Below are 19,041 nucleotides of genomic sequence, written 5' to 3'. Positions count from 1 at the left end.
GGCTTACGTGTCAGCCTCTTTTGAACTTAGGTAGTGTGAATCATCATCCCCATGTCTAGGGACGTCAGCACCAGGATTAATGCTCTAAACCTGTAAGGCTAACCCAGACTTCTAATTACTGTGACTTAACTGTGACAATGTTCCCTACAGATCACAGCCTGCCAGCATCTTGAAATTATCATCTTTAAATTATCAACAAGCTTTTAAACTGTAGCCTAAACTGTAACCATAAAGAACCTAGGCTACAGGTTCTTTATGGCTTATAAAGTGCTTGAATGTTGAAGTGTTTTTATCTATAAAGCTAAAGCTGAACAGTATTTCTTGATGGCTAACTATATGCCTACAACGGCTTCATGAGATGGTAAAAATAATTACAATAATGGCAAAAATTTATATAGCACTTACTTTGTATCAAGCACAGTTCCTAATGCATTCCTTGGGCATACTGTTTTTCAACCCTTACAGTAAACCTATAAGAACAATTATTATCTGCATTTTCAAGTGAGGAACCTGAGGCTTAGAGAATTTTGCCCAAATAGCTGAGAAACAGGAAAACTGGAACTTAAATATATGGCTTTTGATTTAAAGTATAACACCCTAGGAGAGTTCTGCTCACAGCAGTGCCAGGTGAAGTTGCTCCAAGACAGTAGGGAACCAGAAAGGCTGTACACAATATTTTTAATAATCTCTTTGAAAACTTCAGATGGCTGCCAAGACAATAATAACCTATGCACTGAGAAGAGGGAGGGGAGGGAAGCCAAGAGTCATGAGCTTGGTATCTGCTATTCCTTTACATCCTGAAGTAAGAGCCAAGTTCAAGCTGATAACAGAATGATTAGAAAGCTAAGCAGTTTCAGTTTGGGGCTTTCCAAAAAAGTGCCTTGGTAGACACTGAGTTGTTTTACTATAAGCCTGTAGAACTATATTCTATAGAGAGGTGGATCTAAAATAAACCAGCCATCAATGACTGATGCCCATTCAACTCTATTTAGACTAAGATTATCTGCTTCTGGTCTAGCAACCTGTCAGAAGCAAAGAGTAAATCTTCTTAGAGGAAAGATAACATCATCTAGAGGCCTAAAGTATCTCCAGAATTATATATACATAATATTTGATAGTTAATAAAATTTAAAAAACCCAAATATTGGGAAAGTATATACTATACTTCCAAATAATATAGGACTTAAAAAGAAATCATAACGATAATTAGAAAATATTCTCAAGTGACTACCAATAGAAAATGACATATCAAAATTTAGGATTCAGCTACAGATATGTTTAAATGTGTAGTTCTAAATACATATATTAGAAAAAGAAGTTTAAACTTCAACCACCTGAGTGTCCATCTCCAGATCTTAGGAAAAAAACAACCAGTAAACCAAAAAAATTTAAAGAAAAGAAAATAACAAAGATAGGAGCAAATATTATTCATATAGAACCAATCATATAATAGAGAAGATACAGAAACTCGAAAGTACTATTTTTTTAAATAAGTTTTTTTTAAGATTTTATTTATTTATTTTTAGAGAGGGGAAGGGAGGGAGAAAGAGAGAGAAACATCAATGTGTGGTTGCCTCTCACGTGCTGGCCCCCACTGGGGACGTGGCCTGCAATCCAAGCATGTGCCCTGACTGGGAATTGAACCTGCGACGCTTTGGTTTGTAGCCCGCACTCAACCCACTGAGCTACGCCAGTCAGGGCAAAAGTGCTATTTAAAAAAAAAAAAAAAAAAGATTAGCAGCCCTGGCTGGCGTAGCTCAGTGGATTGAGCACGGGCTGTGAACTAAAGTGTCGCAGGTTCAATTCCCAGTCAGGGCACATGCCTGGGTTGCAGGCCATGGCCCCCAGCAACCGCACATAGATGTTTCTCTCTGTCTCTATCTCCCTCCCTTCCCTCTCTAAAAATATAAATAAAGTCTAAAAAAAATACTTCTAAAACACTAAAAAAAAAAGATTAGCAAAACAGCTGGATACAATGTCAATACTCAGATATCAAAGGCATTTTGGTACACCAGCAATGAAACATCAGAAACAGAAATCAGGAAAAAAAATCCCATTTGATAGAGCAAAAAGAAAAATAAAGTACCTAGGAATAAACCTAACCAAGGAAGTAAAAGATCTGTACTCAGAAAACTACACAACACTGAAGAAAGAAGTTAAGGAAGACACAAACAAATGGAAGCATGTACCAAGCTCATAAATTGAAAGAATTAACATCACCAAAATGGCCATACTACCCAAAGCAATGTATAGATTCAATGCAATCCCTACTAAAGTACCCATGACACATTTAACAGATATAGACCAAATATTTCAGAAATTTATGGAACATAAACGACCCCAATAGCTGCAGCAATTTTGAGAAAGATGAACAAAGCAGGAGGGATCATAATACATGATATCAAACTGTATTACAAGGCCACTATAATCAAAACAGCCTGGTACTAGCATAAAAACAGGCACATAGGCCAGTGGAACAGAACAGAGAGCCCAGAAATAAACCCAAGTCTCTACGGTCAATTAATATTTGACAAAGGGGGAAGAAGCATAAAAGGGAGCAAAAATAGCCTCTTCAACAAATGGTGTTGGGAGATCTGGGCAACTATATGCAAAAAAAAAATGAAACTCGATCACCAACTTACACCATACACAAAAATAAATTCAAGGTGGATAAAAGACTTAAATATAAGGCGTAACACCACAAAAGTCCTAGAGAAAAACATTGGCAGGAAAATCTCAGACATTCCACTTAGCAACATCTTCATGGATATGTTCCCTAAAGCAAGGGACATAAAGAAAAGAATAAACAAATGTGACATCATCAAATTAAAAAGCTTCCACATGGCTAAAGAAAACAGCATTAAAATGAAAAGAGAACCAACTGTATGGGAAAACATATTTGCCAATAACACCTTGGACGAGAGCTTGATCTCCAAAATATATAAAGAACTCACACAACTCCACTCCAGGAGGACAAAAAACCCAATTAAAAAATAGGCAAAAGACTTGAACAGACACTTCTTTAAGGACAGACAAAGGGCCCAGAGACACATGAAAAGAAGTTCAGCATCACTAGCCATCAGAGAGATGCAAATGAAAAGCACCTCACACCAGTCAGAATGGCCATCATAAAGAAATTAACAAACAAGTGTTGGAGAGGATGTAGAGAACGGGGAACCTAGTGCACTGTTGGTGGGAATGCAGACTGGTGCAGCCACTGTGGAAAACAGTATGGAATTTCCTCAGAAAACTAAAAATGGATCTGCCTTTTGACCCAGCAATTCTGCTGCTGGGATTATACCCTAAAAGCCCTGAAATACCAATCCAAAAGCACCTATGCATCCCAATATTCATAGCAGCACAGTTTACAATAGCCAAGAGCTGGAAGCCGCCTAAGTGCTCATCAGCAAATGAGTAGATCAAAAAACTATAGTACATTTACACAATGGAATTCTATGCAGCAGAAAGAAAGGAGCTCCTACCCTTTGTGACAGTGTGGATAGGACTAGAGAACATTTTGCTAAGTGAAATAAGCCAGGTGGTGAGGAACAAATACCATATGATCTCACCTTTAACTGGAACATAACCAACAAAGGAAAAAAGCAAACAAAATGTAACCAGAGTTATTGAAATTAAAAAGAATCTAACAATAGCCAGAGGGGAGCGGGGAGGGGACAGAGAGGAGAAGGGCTTTCAGGAACTATTTACTATAAAGGACACATGGACAAAACCAAGGGGGAGAGTGGAAGCAAGGGAGGGAGACAGGTTTGGAGGGGGTGCAGGGTATAGGTGGGGAGAAAATACAGATAACTGTAATTGAACAACAATAAAATAATTTAAATAAAAAAAGATTATCAAAATTGACAAACATTTAGGGCAAGAAAAAAAATAGAGAAGGCACAAAGAACCAACATAAGAAATGAAAAGAAAACACTACCACTATTTCTGCAAAACTTAGTAACATCATCTGGCAACATCTGAAACAATTTCATGCAAAGAAATTTGAAAATTTAGATAAAATATACAAACTCCCATAAGAATCAACAACATATAAAAATATAAATAACTGTATTTCAATGAGATTTAAAAACCTTTCCACAGAAAAATTCTCCTGGCAACATCTAGTAAGCATGAAAAAAAACCTTTCAGATAATAGAAAAACAGGGAATTATTCTTAGTCCATTATATGATGCCAGTGTAACACTGATATTAAAACCAAACAAGAAATCACACACACAAAAAATCAGTATGTCTCATGAAAATAGATTTGAAAATCCTCAACAATCATTAGCCAACAGAATCAAAAATGTATGATAAATATTAATAGAGTACAACTAATTTGGGATTATTTAAAAAATGCAAGGTTGGTCTAACATTGAACAAAAGTCATTATTATTCACGCACTAAAAGGATAAAGGACAAAATCATGCACTCATCTCACCAGACACATAAAATGCATTTGATTAACTTCAACAACCATTAGTCACTGTTTTCTTAAATGTAAAGAAAGAGATAAAGAATTCTCCTAACAGAAATATAAGGGAAATTCCTTAATCTGATACAGGACATCTACAAAAAGACCTATAACACACAAGCACACTATTAATGCAATGTTAATCATGTTCCTTCTGAAATCCAAAATAAGGTAAGGATATCAGCTATGACCACTGCTACTCAGGTTTGTATTAGAGGTTCTTTCTAGGGCAATACAGGAGGGAAGAAAATTAAAGATATAAGGATTAGAAAGGAAAAACTGAAATTATTTGCAAACATAATAATACAGAAAAATCTAAAAAAATCTATGACTATATCCTATTTTTTGGACTACAAGACGAACCCCCCCGCCAGTTTGGGAGGGATAATGGTTGTTAATGCTGCTGTTGAGTTCTGTTTACATTTACATTGGTAAAATATTATGTTATTAAATATTTTACCACATTTTTTGCTTCGAGATTTTTTTCCCTATTTTCCTCCTCTAAAACCTAGGTGCATCTTATGGTCTGAAAAATATGGTACTATTGAAATGAATATCTCGCTTAGGCAAGGTCATTGAATACAAGGTCAACATAAATTTAAAAAGCCATTGTAATCCATTTCTATGTAGAAATAATCATCCAGTAGATTAAATGTTTTTAAAAATACTATTTAGCCCTGGCCAGTGTAGCTCAGTTGATTGGAGCATTATCCCGTAAACCAAAGGGTTGCAGTTCAATTCTCCAGCAGGGCATGTGCCTAAGTTGCAGGTTTGGTTCTGATTGGGGTGCCTATAAGTGGCAACCAATTCATGTTTCTCTTTTACATCGATGTTTCTCCCTGCCTCTCTCCCTCCCTTCCCCACTCTAAAATCAATAAGCACGTTCTCAGGTGAGGTTAAGAAATATATATACTATTTAAATTAGCACCAAACACCTAGGGAAAAAATCTAATGAAAAACTCATGAAGACCTCTATACAGAGAATTATAAAATATTACAGAGAGATTTTATACACTGTTAAATTAAGGTAATAGGTAAATTTTGTGGGGAACCAGGTTTCTCATTATCGAGAAAAGAAGACACAAATATAGAATGGAAGAAAAAAAGAATGTAATGTTGTTACCTTAGAAGTAGGAGTATTAGTAAAAAATGTGTTTTTCTTAATCATTTGCTAGTTCTGTCTTCTGAAAATGCCTTTATTAAATAACAGGCCAGTGGCAAAGAGTTACACCTAACACTCAATATTGACTTTTGCTTATTGTTTGCACTAAAAGGAACAGGGTCATTCTAGAAATGACTAGCTACACAAATGGAAATATATAGGTGAGTATGAATCATTTTTTAAAGAAAATATGCATAAACCAAAGAGACATGTGAAAAAGGCATGGGAGCAAGAAAAGGGGCTCCCACTGGCCAAATCTGGAAATTTTGAGAATCTAAATGCATGATGAGAGTAATGAATCTTAACAAATTGAAAACTTGTTAGATGCAAGAATTCAAAGTATATGTTGATAACAAAAGGGAGAGGAGAAGGACAAAGCTCTTCTTTACAGTAGGATGACAATTAATAAATATGGAAAAGTCAACAGATTAAACATCACCACTTCATAACCACTGGTAGTAATAATACTTGAGCAATAGCCATCAGCAAATGCTAAAATTGCTGAGAACAGGACGTTTACAAAATGGCAATGTTATCTGTCAGATACTACCTTTAAGTGGTCAAATTTATCACCAGGCACAGTGACTTCTGGAATATTTCTTCTAAAATATTTAATATTAACTTAAACAGGGTTTTAAACAATTGAACATAAATTGAAATTCTATAAAAACCACGAGCTAGAATTCTCAAAATGTCAGTCATGAAAGATAATAGAACGCTGGGAAATTATCCCAGAGGAGACTAAAGAGACATAAAAATAAAATAAAATACTTGCCCAGAGATTTGCTCCTGGAACAAAATGCAAACAAACAAAAATCTATATAGGGCATTATTTAAAAAATCGGCACATATGGCCTATATTTAGATAATGGTGCTATCTCAACATTAAATATCCTGAATGTAGTAGTTTTATTGTGGTTATTTATCAAAATGCCCTGTCCTTAAAAAATCAGTGCATCATTATTTGCATATGAAAGATCATGATACCTGTGGCAAAACAAAACAAAATAAAACAAAACAGTAAGAGGTGAAGCACGGCTGGTAAAATGTTGCTAACTGCAGACCTGGATGAAAGGTATATGAGTGTCTATCATTCTACTTTTATAATTTCTATATAGGTTTAAATTTTTGAAATAAAATATTGGAAACACACATTTAGGAGGATCAAGAAGACCTAAATAAATGGAAATTTATTTACATATACAATTTAAATAAATTGGAAAACTAATAGAGGTAATACTAAATTCTCCCAAGGCTGATCTAAAAAGGCAATGTAATTCTAATCAATGTCCCAAGGCTTTCTTTTTTGGTAAAAATTGACAAGCTAATTCTAAAATACATACACAAAATGTCAAGAAGAGCTAAAACAATCTTGAAAAAGAACAAAGTTGAGGACTTTATTAGAAATTAATATTTGTCAGAAAGCTGCATTAATTTACATGGTGTAGTACCAGCACACGTCTAAATACATAAACCAAGGAAAGGGAACAGAAGCGCCAGAAACAATCCACAGGTGTAAGTGCTTATCTGTGACAAAAGTGGCATTGCAGGTCAGTGAGGAAAGAAAAAACTTTTCAGTAAATGGTACAAAATCAATTCATTTCATGTGCCACATAAAAAAAAGGCAACCTGACCCCACTTCACATACTGCACAAAAATACTTTCAGCTGAACTACAGGCCTAACCATAAAATGAAAAATAACAAAACTTCTAGAAAATAACAAAGGAAAATACCTTCATGATCTTGGGTAGGTAAAGACTTTTTAACAGGACACACCCAAAAAAATAAAGTGTAAAGAAAAAGACTAAAAAATTAAACTATTTTAAATCTAAGAAAAACAATCAATCAAAAGATAACATTTTGAGAGTGAAAAGGAAAGCTATAGAATAGAAAAAATCAGGTCTAAATATATTAACAAAGTACTTATATCTAGAGCACGGAATGAACTAAAAATGAATAGAAAACTATAAAAGAAATTGTAATATACATCACAAAAGAGAACATACAAGTGGTCAATAAAAATATAAAAGGGTGCTCAACTTCATTAGTCATCAGAAAAATGCAAATTAAAATCATAATGAGACTCTACTACAAACCCACAAAATTAGCTAAAATCTAAAAAAAAAAAAAAACCATACCAAATTTTATGTAGAAAATGGGGTGACTGTAACCTCATACAATGCTGGTGTGAATGAAATTAGTATAACTTGGAAAACTGTCATTCCCAATAAATTCCACAACTATGTCAACTCAAAAAAATGTGTGTGTACATATGTGAAAATAAATATGTATACATGTACATATATGTGCACATGCAAGTGCTTTGTGCAAAAAAATACATGTACAATACAAGGATATTCACAAAAGCATTATTTTTAACAGTGAAACTGATGTCCATCAGCAATAGAATAAATTATGGTTTAACCACCCTATTGTATACTGTATGACCATGAAAATTAATTATGTTTCCATGCAAAATATGTGGGAATGTCAATATGCTGCTGATGGAAGAAGCAAAATATACAGAATAAAAACATAGTATATAACATTTATTTTTATTCGAAAACAAGAAAAATAATCCATGATGTTATAACTCAGGAAAGCTATTTCTCTGGAGAAGTAAAAGTGGGTAGTAAACTTAGGACATGATGGAAAAGAAGAGAAAAGGAGAAGCCCCAGTAACGTTCCAGTCCTTGACCTGTGGGATGATTATACGTGTGGCCACTCTGATGACTCATCCAGCTATGTACTTCTGATTTGTGTATCTTTCTATCTGTTTTAATTTGATAAAAATGTTCATATTCTTAAAAGTCTTACTATTCAATACTTTTTTCCATTGTGGTTTAGAGAGAATACGGGACAAAGAAAGCATTGTTACTATGTTATTTAGAAAGCTGTTTTTATTATTTAGTAGAGAGGAAAAAAAATGATGTACAAAAAAATTTTGTCAGCTGGCAAAACTAAAAATCTTGAATCATTCTGTCCTCTAAAAGGAATGTCAACACTGGTATCACAAGGCACTAGATTACTGTAGCACTACTTTGGTCAGTCACCCAGAAATCACATTATCTTCATACCTGTGTTTCAGAGCATTGCTTTTAACTTCTTTAGTGACACTAAATGTGTTGTCAACTTCTCCATCTGTGAAAACAAAAAGCTGAACACAAGAGACATTCATTAAGTCTCTGTGAAGTTTGTATTTAAAAAACAAAAATTTGCCCTTGAAAAACCCAACTATTTCATGCTGGAGGCATTGATGCCTCTAGACAGGTGTGAAATCTCTAATGGGACACTGTCACTTGCACTGTGTTCTTACATGGTTTGTACTGAACCCTGTGCATTTCCATTGCCTCCCACTGCTAGTCTTACCTAAGGCTTCTCCGGCACTCCACAGAAGAATGTCCATCCTCCATAGTTCATAGCACAGTGTTAAGGAAGAGGAATTCTTAAATGCCTCTCATCTTTTCCTCTTTACTACATAACAGACAGCTATGAATTGCATACCATATTTAGATAATCATACAGTGAAACTCAGGGCTAAGTATCCTTGAACAGAAATTTAATTCTCTCTGTCCCCTTATGTTAGCTCTGTTCTGACCCATACCTGTAGAGGATAGCCCGGGATGGAAGGGCCATTGTAAATGCTCTTGAGTGGCTCCAAGATTTCCGTGCCCCCTAGGTCAGCCTGCATGAGTGTGACTCTCTTCAGCGCTTCTTCCATCGTGTGCTGAGTGTACTGCACACTATTCCTGAAAAGATCGCACACTCTCAGTGACATAGCTACTTGACACTGCCCCGTACTGAGTCCCTGCATCGAGATGAGCCCACTGTAAACAACCTCACCTGAAATCCCCAATGCCAAAGTCAACTCTACAGCAATCCCTTTAACAATCTAGTCTTTCCTTAGAGTATCTTTTTGAGCACTGTATGGCTTTTCTAGAAACTTACTGAAAAAATGCTTCAAAAGTAGATCCAAATCTGTAGATGTTGAAATAACAGCCTATAGGCAAACTCTTTAGCAGCAAAATCAGTGTTTCCTGAAGGAAGAGAGTACAGGAGCTGGTGAGAGAGGATCCTCTCAGACACTCAGACCCTGTCAACCCAGCCATGAGGGTGTGGGCCTTCAACCACATTGTGCCTCCAGGCCTTGTATTCCAATGCTAGCCTCAGAGTGCCCCGTTAGCTGTGGTTCAGGTGGAAACAGACCCAAGTTCCAGATGGACTCTAGTTTAACCCTTGAGACTCATCCTCACTTGAACACGTGACCAGAAATAGAAAAGAATAGTTTTACCTTGGCTGCCTCTATGCGCTGCTGAGATTTATCTTGGTTATTCATGGGACACTGCATACTTCCTGAGCAGTCCATGAGGAAGACAAATTCTCTACACGTCATCGGCGGCTGAGCTTCTGGGATATCTGGGTAGAAACTCACCATTGCAGATGGATGTCCCATTAGACAGTCTATTCAGAAAGGAAAAGGACACTGTAAGATGAAAAGGAGCTCAAACATACCTACTAACAACACCAAGAATCGATTGTACCGACATACATCGCAAGTTGAAAAAACCCGAATCTAAATCACTATTTGATCTTTGTACTCTCTTCCAGCAAAGAGTCTGAGGTGAGTTATAAACATGTAAGAGACAGAAGCAGCACAGGTATTAAAGAGAAGAAAAAGGGTAGAGGTTACCAGAAACAGGTAAAAATTAAAATACTATAATTGGATGCAAGTTTCCCAGTAGCTAGGCAAATTAATGAAATATATTAAGTTAAATGTTCCAGTATTTTCCAGAAGAATCAACCTCATTTATTTGCAGGGACATATTCTCTTCAAATCAAATCAATGGGAAATTTATCACATGGGTTCTTGTGGACAAGATGACAAAACAATGGCCATGTGAACAATTCTTTTGTTGACAATGTACAAGAGCTAAGAATATAATGAATGTCTCACGCGCCAAGGAGAGGCCATCTCCAGATCAAAGAGAAGCACTGGGATGTGTGTTGGGACAATAATACCATCACCAAATGTAGTATGGAGGAGACCATGGGAGCTGGCCTGTGTCACCAAGTTGTTGAAGCCATGGCTATGATTTTGTTTTGAGGAGCAAGTGAAAACTGAGGCTAGAATTGAAATGCTAATATTAAGATAGAGATGTACTGTAGTGAGAATGGCTGATTTATATAAACTCTAGTTCAACAGTTTGAAGAATATAAGAAAATATAGCAGCTAGTTCCAGTATCCCATCTTATTAGTCACCCAGGACTAGAGGTCTAGGTTCTCAGCAGCCCGGGGACTCAGTGAGACCACAGGACCTGACTCAGCTCACTCTTATACCCACAGATCACTGAAGTAACCAAACTGCTTCCAAATACAATGGGTGAGGGCCAGCAAATATTTGATAGTGTATTGGTTCAAGAACAACTTTTACATGATCCAGATCTCTGGATATACAGTGACTGAGTGTCTCTTTCTTTATCGGCAAGGTAGACTCCTTGCCATTGGAAGAGACAGCTGGGTCTAGTGGGATGGGCACTGCACCTGACAGGTAGAAAGGCCACCCTGAGAATGAAGTAAGCATCTCTACCCTGTTTAGAACAGTGCCAGGTGCACAGTAACCACTACAGACATGGTATCTACTGGAATATCTTTGGCTTGGCTCAACTGATTTTCACCTCCCCAAGTCTCTGCTTCCTCATTCTTAAATGAGGCGTTTCAAACCCTGGTTCTTCTGCTTGCTAGCTTCAGTTTAATCATCTAAAGAATCAAGGTAGTAATACCTACATCAAGATTATGTTAAGAATTAAGTGACATAATTCACTTTGAGAACCCAATCTAGGGCCCAATTCAGAGTAAGCTCTTAATTTCATAAAATTAAAATTTTTGATACAATTATTTGTATTAAACTGTAAATATAATTTTTAAAAAAATAATGTTCTTACTATGGTTAGTACATTCTAAGTTTAAAAAGCCTATTTTGCAATTTCATCACATAAAGGAATGTTTCATTTGGCAGAACTCTAAGTGGTTTTAGTGGGCCAAGCTGCCAGCTGTCATGTACTTCTCTGTACAGATGAAAATAGCAAGTCATCTTGACCAAACACATGATCTGGAAAGTAAGATTTGAGCGGCCCTGCTGCAGGGGACTTGCAAGACTCATACCATAAAGGCTCCCCCTGATGCCCCCAGGTCTACACAGCTGGTCACAGGAAACAGATGAGAAAATCTGCAAAGGGGCTGACAGTACTTCTTGAAAGGACAGGGACTGAGACCTCAATCCTTACCTTCTAAGATGCAATGTTTTAAAATTTTCTCTGGTGAAACAATTCTGACTGAAAACCAGGTCACTGTTGTGGGAGTATTTCACAGGCCCACAGGGGAGCTCGCCAAAAGGAGAGGACAAAACCAGGTAACCGATGTGTGAAAACAGAGCATGGACTTCATGGGACAGGAGCGGGAGTTCCATGGGAGAGGAGCAGAGCAAACCCAGCTGAGGTTGGGCCCCTCCAATAGATGAGCGTGAACAGCCTGCCCGAGGAAACAATGGGTGAACAAGTGAGAGCAAACTGAGGAGTTCCAGCTTGTGAGCTTGACGATGAAGGTTCACAATGAGACAGAAAAATGGCCTATTGAAGACCAACTATGGGTAATTGTCTTCAGAGCAGCAGTAGTTGTAGGAATACGAGACTAACCCCAGACAGTGTTTTGACTGTGATGGTTCCCGAGGATTCTTCCATGCCCCCAAAGCCAGAAGGGCCGGTATCTCCCCTGCCATTATGCTCCAGGGACTCTGAGATCAGGGATGGCATCCCAGGAGGCCCCAAGAGAGCAACAGACTAGCACATGTTTTACCAGTTATAGTCAAAAGGAAAAGCACAGACATATCAAGGAAAATTTAGGAAATGAGAAAAATTAAAGAAATTTAAAAACTAAACCTATTAAGAAACTAAACTTAGTTTTAGAAACTAAGATGCCAGGGTGAGATGAGAAAGCTCTGAAGGCAGACACAGCTGACGATCACACACAATGTGAGCACACCAAAGGCGACAAACTACACAAGTAAGAACAGGTACAGCAGTAAAGCTGATGCTGTGTACATTTTATAAGTTTCACATTGTATAACTTTATGCTAACTTATTAGTTTTTGCATACTTAAAATTTATGTAACACACATTTTACCACAATAAAAAGAAGACAAAAGAAGAACTCAGGGTGAGATCACATGTTGGTGCAATGAACCAATCAATAAAAGTTATTTATTAGATAAAACAAGGAATCAAGAAAATAAACTTATTCTTAATCTAATCACATTTGCTATTTCCTGGGGTTTTCAATGTTTTTTCTTAATTTGTAGGTTATTTTCTTTTAGTAATCTGTATAACTTACCTTACTTTTACTTAACATACTTTGGAAGCCTTTTTTTTCCATATTATTTCAATCTGTCAATATACATTATTTTGGTAGTGGCATAATAACTCATCGAGTAATTCTAGTATAGTGAATTTAGCTACTGTAAGACATTTTGAGGACATTTTACTTTATATTTTTACTTATATTTAAATTTATTTCTTTAAATGAGATTTTTAAAATTAGAATTACAAAATTGAACATTTATTTTGATACGTATAGCCAAATTTCTCCTCAAAAGTTTGATAGAAAATTATTTTGCTACAAGGGTGCCAAATTTACCTTGCTTTTTAAAGCATGAGGCTTTACCAGATTTGGAAACCTTTAATCATTTGAAAAGTAAAAAGGTCATGTTGTTATTTTTATTGTATTTTAATTTTTACTTGATGAGATTGATTATTGTCACATGTTTGTAACCTAAATGTGCTTCCCTTTGTGGACTCTATTTCATGTCCTTTGTCCAATTACCTAATCATTCACTTAAATTTTCCTATAACACATAGTCACATGATTTTCATTGACCTGAACCATTTTTGAATGCCACAGTGTACTGGATAGAAAGGGGAAAACAGTGAGGTTAATCTGAGGGTAATTCCAAGACAAGAGTTACCCCACAGGAGGCAACTACTAAAGACAAAAGAAAATACCAGGCTTTGCTGTAGGTTCCCCCATCTCCACAGCTACACTGGGGGTATGCACCTCACTGTAGTAAATTAAAAGTTCCACATCTCGATCAAATTTGTGTCCATCAGCCAAGGAAATCTGGATTGGGAACAGGCAAAGAAGCCACGTTAGAACTATCACTGCTTTACAAGAAAGAAGAGGGGGCTCTGAAGGTCAAACAGAGATAAAGAAGGAGCATAGTGTGATTCCCTCTGGGTTACTAGGGAAAAGGAAGGAACGTTTAAGAAAGACTGAGGAAGAAGATCAGGACCCAAGAACAGTTACCTGAGCAGAAGTCTTATCTCCAAGGTACTGAAGGGGACTCAAGGGGCAATTGCTTTGGATCCTCTCAATGCCGTGCTGGGAACTGATGGCGGCGACCACGCTGAGTGTGTAGGGCAGGTCCTCCAGAGGGACTACAGGAATCTTCGTTTTCAGGCAACTGTCCTCAGACCCTTCTACAAAAAGTTGCCTCAGTGGTGGTTTCCCTTCCCACACGTGTCAGCTCCCCCACAACTCTGAGGGGCGTCCCAGTTGTGTCACCCCCCACTAGCATCTGAGGAGGAGGACACTCACTAGAGAGCTGGTACCGAGGATTCAGGATGGCTGGGAGCACATAGCGCAGGGCCCCGTCTGCTTCCAGGGCCAGCTCCTGCACGTACTTCAGGGTGAGTGCTGCCTTTGACCCAGGGGGGAGGTTCCCCACGTTACAAGAGAAGATGTCTCTGGAGTCCTTGTTCTCCTCCAAAAGGAAGGCTTGGTGGCCCTGGCTGATGGCCTCTTCATAACTGGCGTGGGCCTAAGGAGACCAACGAGAGAAAAGTGGTATCGAAAGCTGGTGTGTTTGATGAGATGAGACGCATAGGAAACAGAATCTGGTGGGGTGAAACCAATTAGTCTTGTCAAGCTTGCAGCTGTACTATGAGTGCTCTGATTGGCTTTTCCCTTCATCAGTTTTATGAAAGGCTCAGTTAGAGGGGTGTGGAGGTAAAGCGTTCAATATCAGCACTTTTGTGAAGTTGCATTTGATAGCGATCCTAAAGAGTATGCATCACGGGGAATAAAAAAAGGGAAGCGATAATGTACTCATCCTTAGTACCTTCATCTTGTCCTGTAATTCTGCCACAATTTTCTTCCCATCCACCAGTGCCTCAAAGCTGTAGACAGCTGAGTCTTCATCCATGGGGAAAACAAAGAAGGCCTCCAGTGGAACATTCTCCTTATTCTCATAGTTTAAGGTAGCAGACACACCAGCCACAAACTCACAAATGGACAAGGTCACAGAGATGCTCTTCAGTGGCACTGGAGACAGACCTGAGTTCAAGAGTTCAATAATGTTTAATAGAACATCTTCTGAAGGCCAGGCACTGTGCTAGGTGCCAAAGCTACGATGGCAAGTAAGAGTCACAAATCCTGCTCACCTGGCTCCTCTCGGCGCGTTAGCAGGCCACAGGGGCACGGCATGGTGGCACAGGGTCACTGTGGAAAAGATACATCATGAACAGTGGGGCCATGTTGGGGATTAGCTATTCAAACACCGGTTTCATATGTGCTTCTCTCTGGTGTAAAAATATATTCAGAAGGTTAATGATGGAACTAGGCAGGAGGAAGAAGCTGAGAGGAAGCGGACAAAGTGCCACTACGAAGGCTCCTTTTAAATGCCAGACCCAGGCTGAAAGCAGTAAAAGTCACCAAGTGCCTGCTAAACAAGAAATCTCTGAAATACCCTAAGACTGGTTCGAACACCAGTTCCACTTTTTTGGAAGTGTATGATGATACCACTCCTTTTGTGTATTCAGTAAATGATTGACTTAACCCCGGAATCTCACTATTCTTTCCAAAGTGAAAATCATAATACCTACACATTGTATATGCATATATGAATTAATATATGTGAAGTTTTTAGAAGTGTGCTTGGCCTATAGGAAGCATTTATTCAATGACAACAGACATAAGTATTGTTTTTGTTACTACGTTAATAGACCTTGGCTGTTGCTTTGCATCACACTATTCAGAGACCTGCACAGAAGAAGTTGCCTGACCCAAAATGGACCTATGCAACTTAGATAACTTACCTTGTGCCTTTTTTTTTTTGGGGGGGGGGGGTCTATAATTGAGAACACTGTTTGTTTTCTCTGTCGAAGACACTAATATAGCATATTTCAACATGTCCTCTATCTTAAATCAGGCCATCGTAAACATAGCTTCCAAATTGTATTGTAATCTTAGACAACCATTGCATGCAACACAATACCAAAAATGTATGCATATATATTATAATTTACATTATAATCCTTGTGCCCAAAGAGTCTGCAGGGGGCTCTGGTCCCAGTCCCTGACATGACTGGATGCTGCCCTCCAGTCCTTCTGAACGGAGTCACCTATGAGCTGGCCTCTCCCTGCCTGTCCAAGGCTGACCTGACCTGCCATCTCTAGCACAAATTAAGGGGACTTTTACTGAAAATAAACATTAAGGAGCCAAAATGTAATTGCTGGCACACCGAGAATGCCAAAGTGAAACTAGAGTGTTTATCCAGAGCCCCAGGGGCAGATGGGTCACTGGGTACCCAAATTTTCACTCAGGAACCTGCAGCCAGAAAAACAGGTGGTCTCTGGAGAAAGGTAATTTTCCATCCCAGAAAAATGACACCCTCCCTGCCCCCGCAAGGATTCCGAAGCTTTTGGCAGAACTATCTCCCACCCTCTGTACTCATCAATCACACACAGCACCCCACTCCAACCCAGAGAAAGGCACCACTGCTCACCCATCTGATAGCAATACTGTGTCTTATACACCATGCCCCGCATCTACAGATCAGAGCCAATAAATCAGGCTTTTTGCTTTGTGTCCGTTTTTATTTTGAGGAACTGGATAAAAACGGATTGTGGCAAAGGGCTCACACTGAATTAACAGAGGGAGGACCGCAGTGGCTTGGGCAGAGGAAGGAACGCTCAGGGAAAGGTTTCCCTGTGCACACTTCAAGGGCCAAGTTTCGCTGATTACACTTGCTGCAGGTAGGGGAGGGAGAAAAAGTAGGGACCCCTGAGGGGAGCTGAAAGCAGGAGGAGACAAGGAGAAAGGGTACAAGCTGAAGGAACTGCCCAGCAACCAGATCTCTCATTGGACAGCACTCGCGGGGGTGGCTTCCACGTGAAGAGGCGGAGTAGAGGGCGTGTCTCCTGCTGGACTCCAGCCCCAGCACTGGAGTTCCCCAAGGGGAACTGTGCTATTCTCCACCAGCTCCGCCGCCCCTCCCAGTGCACTCTCTGCTGGGTCACAGTTAGTCCTCCCTCCCTCCCTCCCTCAGTTTGGCATTTCAGAAATGCCTGTAGCTACAGGCAAGCAGACTGGCCACAACAGCGGGGCCAGCTCAGAGCCTTGAATCCGAGGCAACTGCGAGAACAGTAGGCGGCGCCTTGGGCCCGGGGCCTGCCCACGGGTCCGCCAGCTGCTGGCGCTCTGGGAGACAGAGCAGCCACACCCTGCAGCCCGCGGCCGGGCAAGTTCAGAACCCGGGTTGCAGCGCTTGGATAGAAACCTGCAGAGATTTAACTTTTACCTTTTCCGTCCCGGAGTTTCAGCATCCATGTATTAACAGAAGGGATCTAGCCCCCAATAGAATTTCTATACAGAAGGATGTAGGTGCTGCACTCCAATTTGGATGGGGTGGAGGGGGGCTTGGAACTCCATTTCCACAGTGTAAAATTGAAGCAACACCAATTGTCCACGGGACAGAGGGACAGGGAGAGGGACAGAGAGAGAAGACAAATGAGAGAGAAGTTAAAGAGAAGGAAAGTGGGAAAAGGGGTCTTGAGATTATTAGATGACTAAATCCCACTTCCGGTCCCCCCAGATTCCCCTAACCTGCCACACCCGCAGAAACCCCCGGGGGGTGGGAACTGCACACGGGGACTAAATTTTGTGCTCGGTGGGCTTGCAGGCAAAACCATGCCTCGAAGATCTGGAGACAGGGAAGGGAAGTTAGAAGGGGCAGGTCTAGGGCCTCAGGGAGGACCTGGGATCCAGCCCCGGAGCCACAGCTGAACACCTACCTTCCTCCGATGTCCCAGCCCTGAGCTCCGGCGTCAGAGCTTCTGGGTCACTCTGAGCAGGAAACAACTGCAGTCAAAAGTTCCAGGAAACCCCGCCCACTTCTAGGGACCAGTGATAAAGTGGTGACTGCGTGACTAAGGGATCCAGGGGAAGTTCCTAAACAAATATTATAATATTCGCTCTTCTCTGGCTCAAAGGAAAATTCTTCAGCCCTGGGACATTTTTCTTTTTCTTTGCCTGGTCTAGGCTAAGGGATAGAGGACTGGCAAAGGAAAGGGATTTTTTTTTAGGGGAAATGCTGTAATATTAACATCAACAATGACATCAAACACTACATGTTTCTGTAAGACTTAATTACCAAGGGACTGTGTACTAGGCCCTGCTAGTAACACTATGTGCTAGGCCCTGAACTTTATGGACTTTACATCAATACTTAATCTCTAATTTGAGTCATTTGTTCCAAGATTGTATCTTCCCTAGGGCAGGAGGACAGGGGGAGGGGCAGGTGAGGCACCAGCACCTCAGGATAAGTCGCTTTTTTTTTCATTGTTCAGTTATAGTTGTCCCAATTTTTCCCCACTTATGGGTTTTTCATCAGAATCTTAAACCTAGTTTGGGGGTTAACAATGTCAGCAACTGAGAGAATATCTGTGCTCATCTTCCTGGCTCAGGGACTCTTGAAGTGAAGTTTCCTAAGTCTTGTCTGCAAAAATGACCTAGTAAACCTGGGGCTTAAAAAACATCACATCTCTGCTGAGAATCTGCATAGGGAAAAGAATGTATGTATTGATGACTCAGGTTGATTTCGGTCTCTGCAATTTATTCATCGTGGCACATTTACTCGGAGTTTGTTCTCGTGTCTGTAAAATGGGGATAACGACATACCTACACCACCTTGGGCTGTTTTTAAAAATCCAGTGGATCTCAATAGATGTGAAAGTAAACCCCTACCCACAGAGAGAGTAAAGTACAATACAAGCACAAATTCAATTTTATTAGTACAAGGCCCTAGAACCATGTTCTTCAAATGTATCAAACTCATTGTAAAAGGAAATAATCCTTTTATATTGTTGAAAACCGTATCTGCTATTGTTTCTTCGGTTGCAACTTCTTTCTGTTGGCTGAAGATTCTGGGCAACAATAGCAAGAAGTTAGGAAAGTAGGCAGAGTTCATCACCTGATCCAGGTCTACTAAAGAGGTTACAACTAGCAGTCTGTCACAGATCAGACATGGCAGCTTGGTTGGAAAGAACCCATGTGTATGAATCAGAAAACTTTT

General features: G+C 39.4%; 1 protein-coding gene across 1 annotated transcript in view; it reads right to left on the bottom strand.

Moving 5' to 3' along the window:
* The window catches only part of VWA5A (von Willebrand factor A domain containing 5A), a 31,202-nt gene extending 13,414 nt beyond the window's left edge, over nucleotides 1-17,788 (bottom strand). Inside the window, exons 1-10 of the mRNA XM_028528744.2 lie at nucleotides 17,762-17,788; nucleotides 15,130-15,187; nucleotides 14,808-15,022; nucleotides 14,285-14,507; nucleotides 13,994-14,166; nucleotides 13,693-13,807; nucleotides 9,929-10,098; nucleotides 9,586-9,674; nucleotides 9,242-9,386; nucleotides 8,715-8,794 (exon numbers count right to left, since the gene is read on the bottom strand). Of these exons, the coding sequence (XP_028384545.1) occupies nucleotides 8,715-8,794; nucleotides 9,242-9,386; nucleotides 9,586-9,674; nucleotides 9,929-10,098; nucleotides 13,693-13,807; nucleotides 13,994-14,166; nucleotides 14,285-14,507; nucleotides 14,808-15,022; nucleotides 15,130-15,172 (1,253 nt within the window). The 5' untranslated portion in view covers nucleotides 15,173-15,187; nucleotides 17,762-17,788. The remainder of the gene's footprint in view (nucleotides 1-8,714; nucleotides 8,795-9,241; nucleotides 9,387-9,585; nucleotides 9,675-9,928; nucleotides 10,099-13,692; nucleotides 13,808-13,993; nucleotides 14,167-14,284; nucleotides 14,508-14,807; nucleotides 15,023-15,129; nucleotides 15,188-17,761) is intronic.
* Between the last annotated feature and the right edge of the window lie 1,253 nt (nucleotides 17,789-19,041).

Source organism: Phyllostomus discolor, chromosome 13, assembly GCF_004126475.2.
Source record: "Phyllostomus discolor isolate MPI-MPIP mPhyDis1 chromosome 13, mPhyDis1.pri.v3, whole genome shotgun sequence".
Lineage (NCBI taxonomy): Eukaryota > Metazoa > Chordata > Mammalia > Chiroptera > Phyllostomidae > Phyllostomus > Phyllostomus discolor.
Note: the sequence above shows the minus strand (reverse complement) of the source record. Positions and strands in the feature narration are given on the sequence as shown.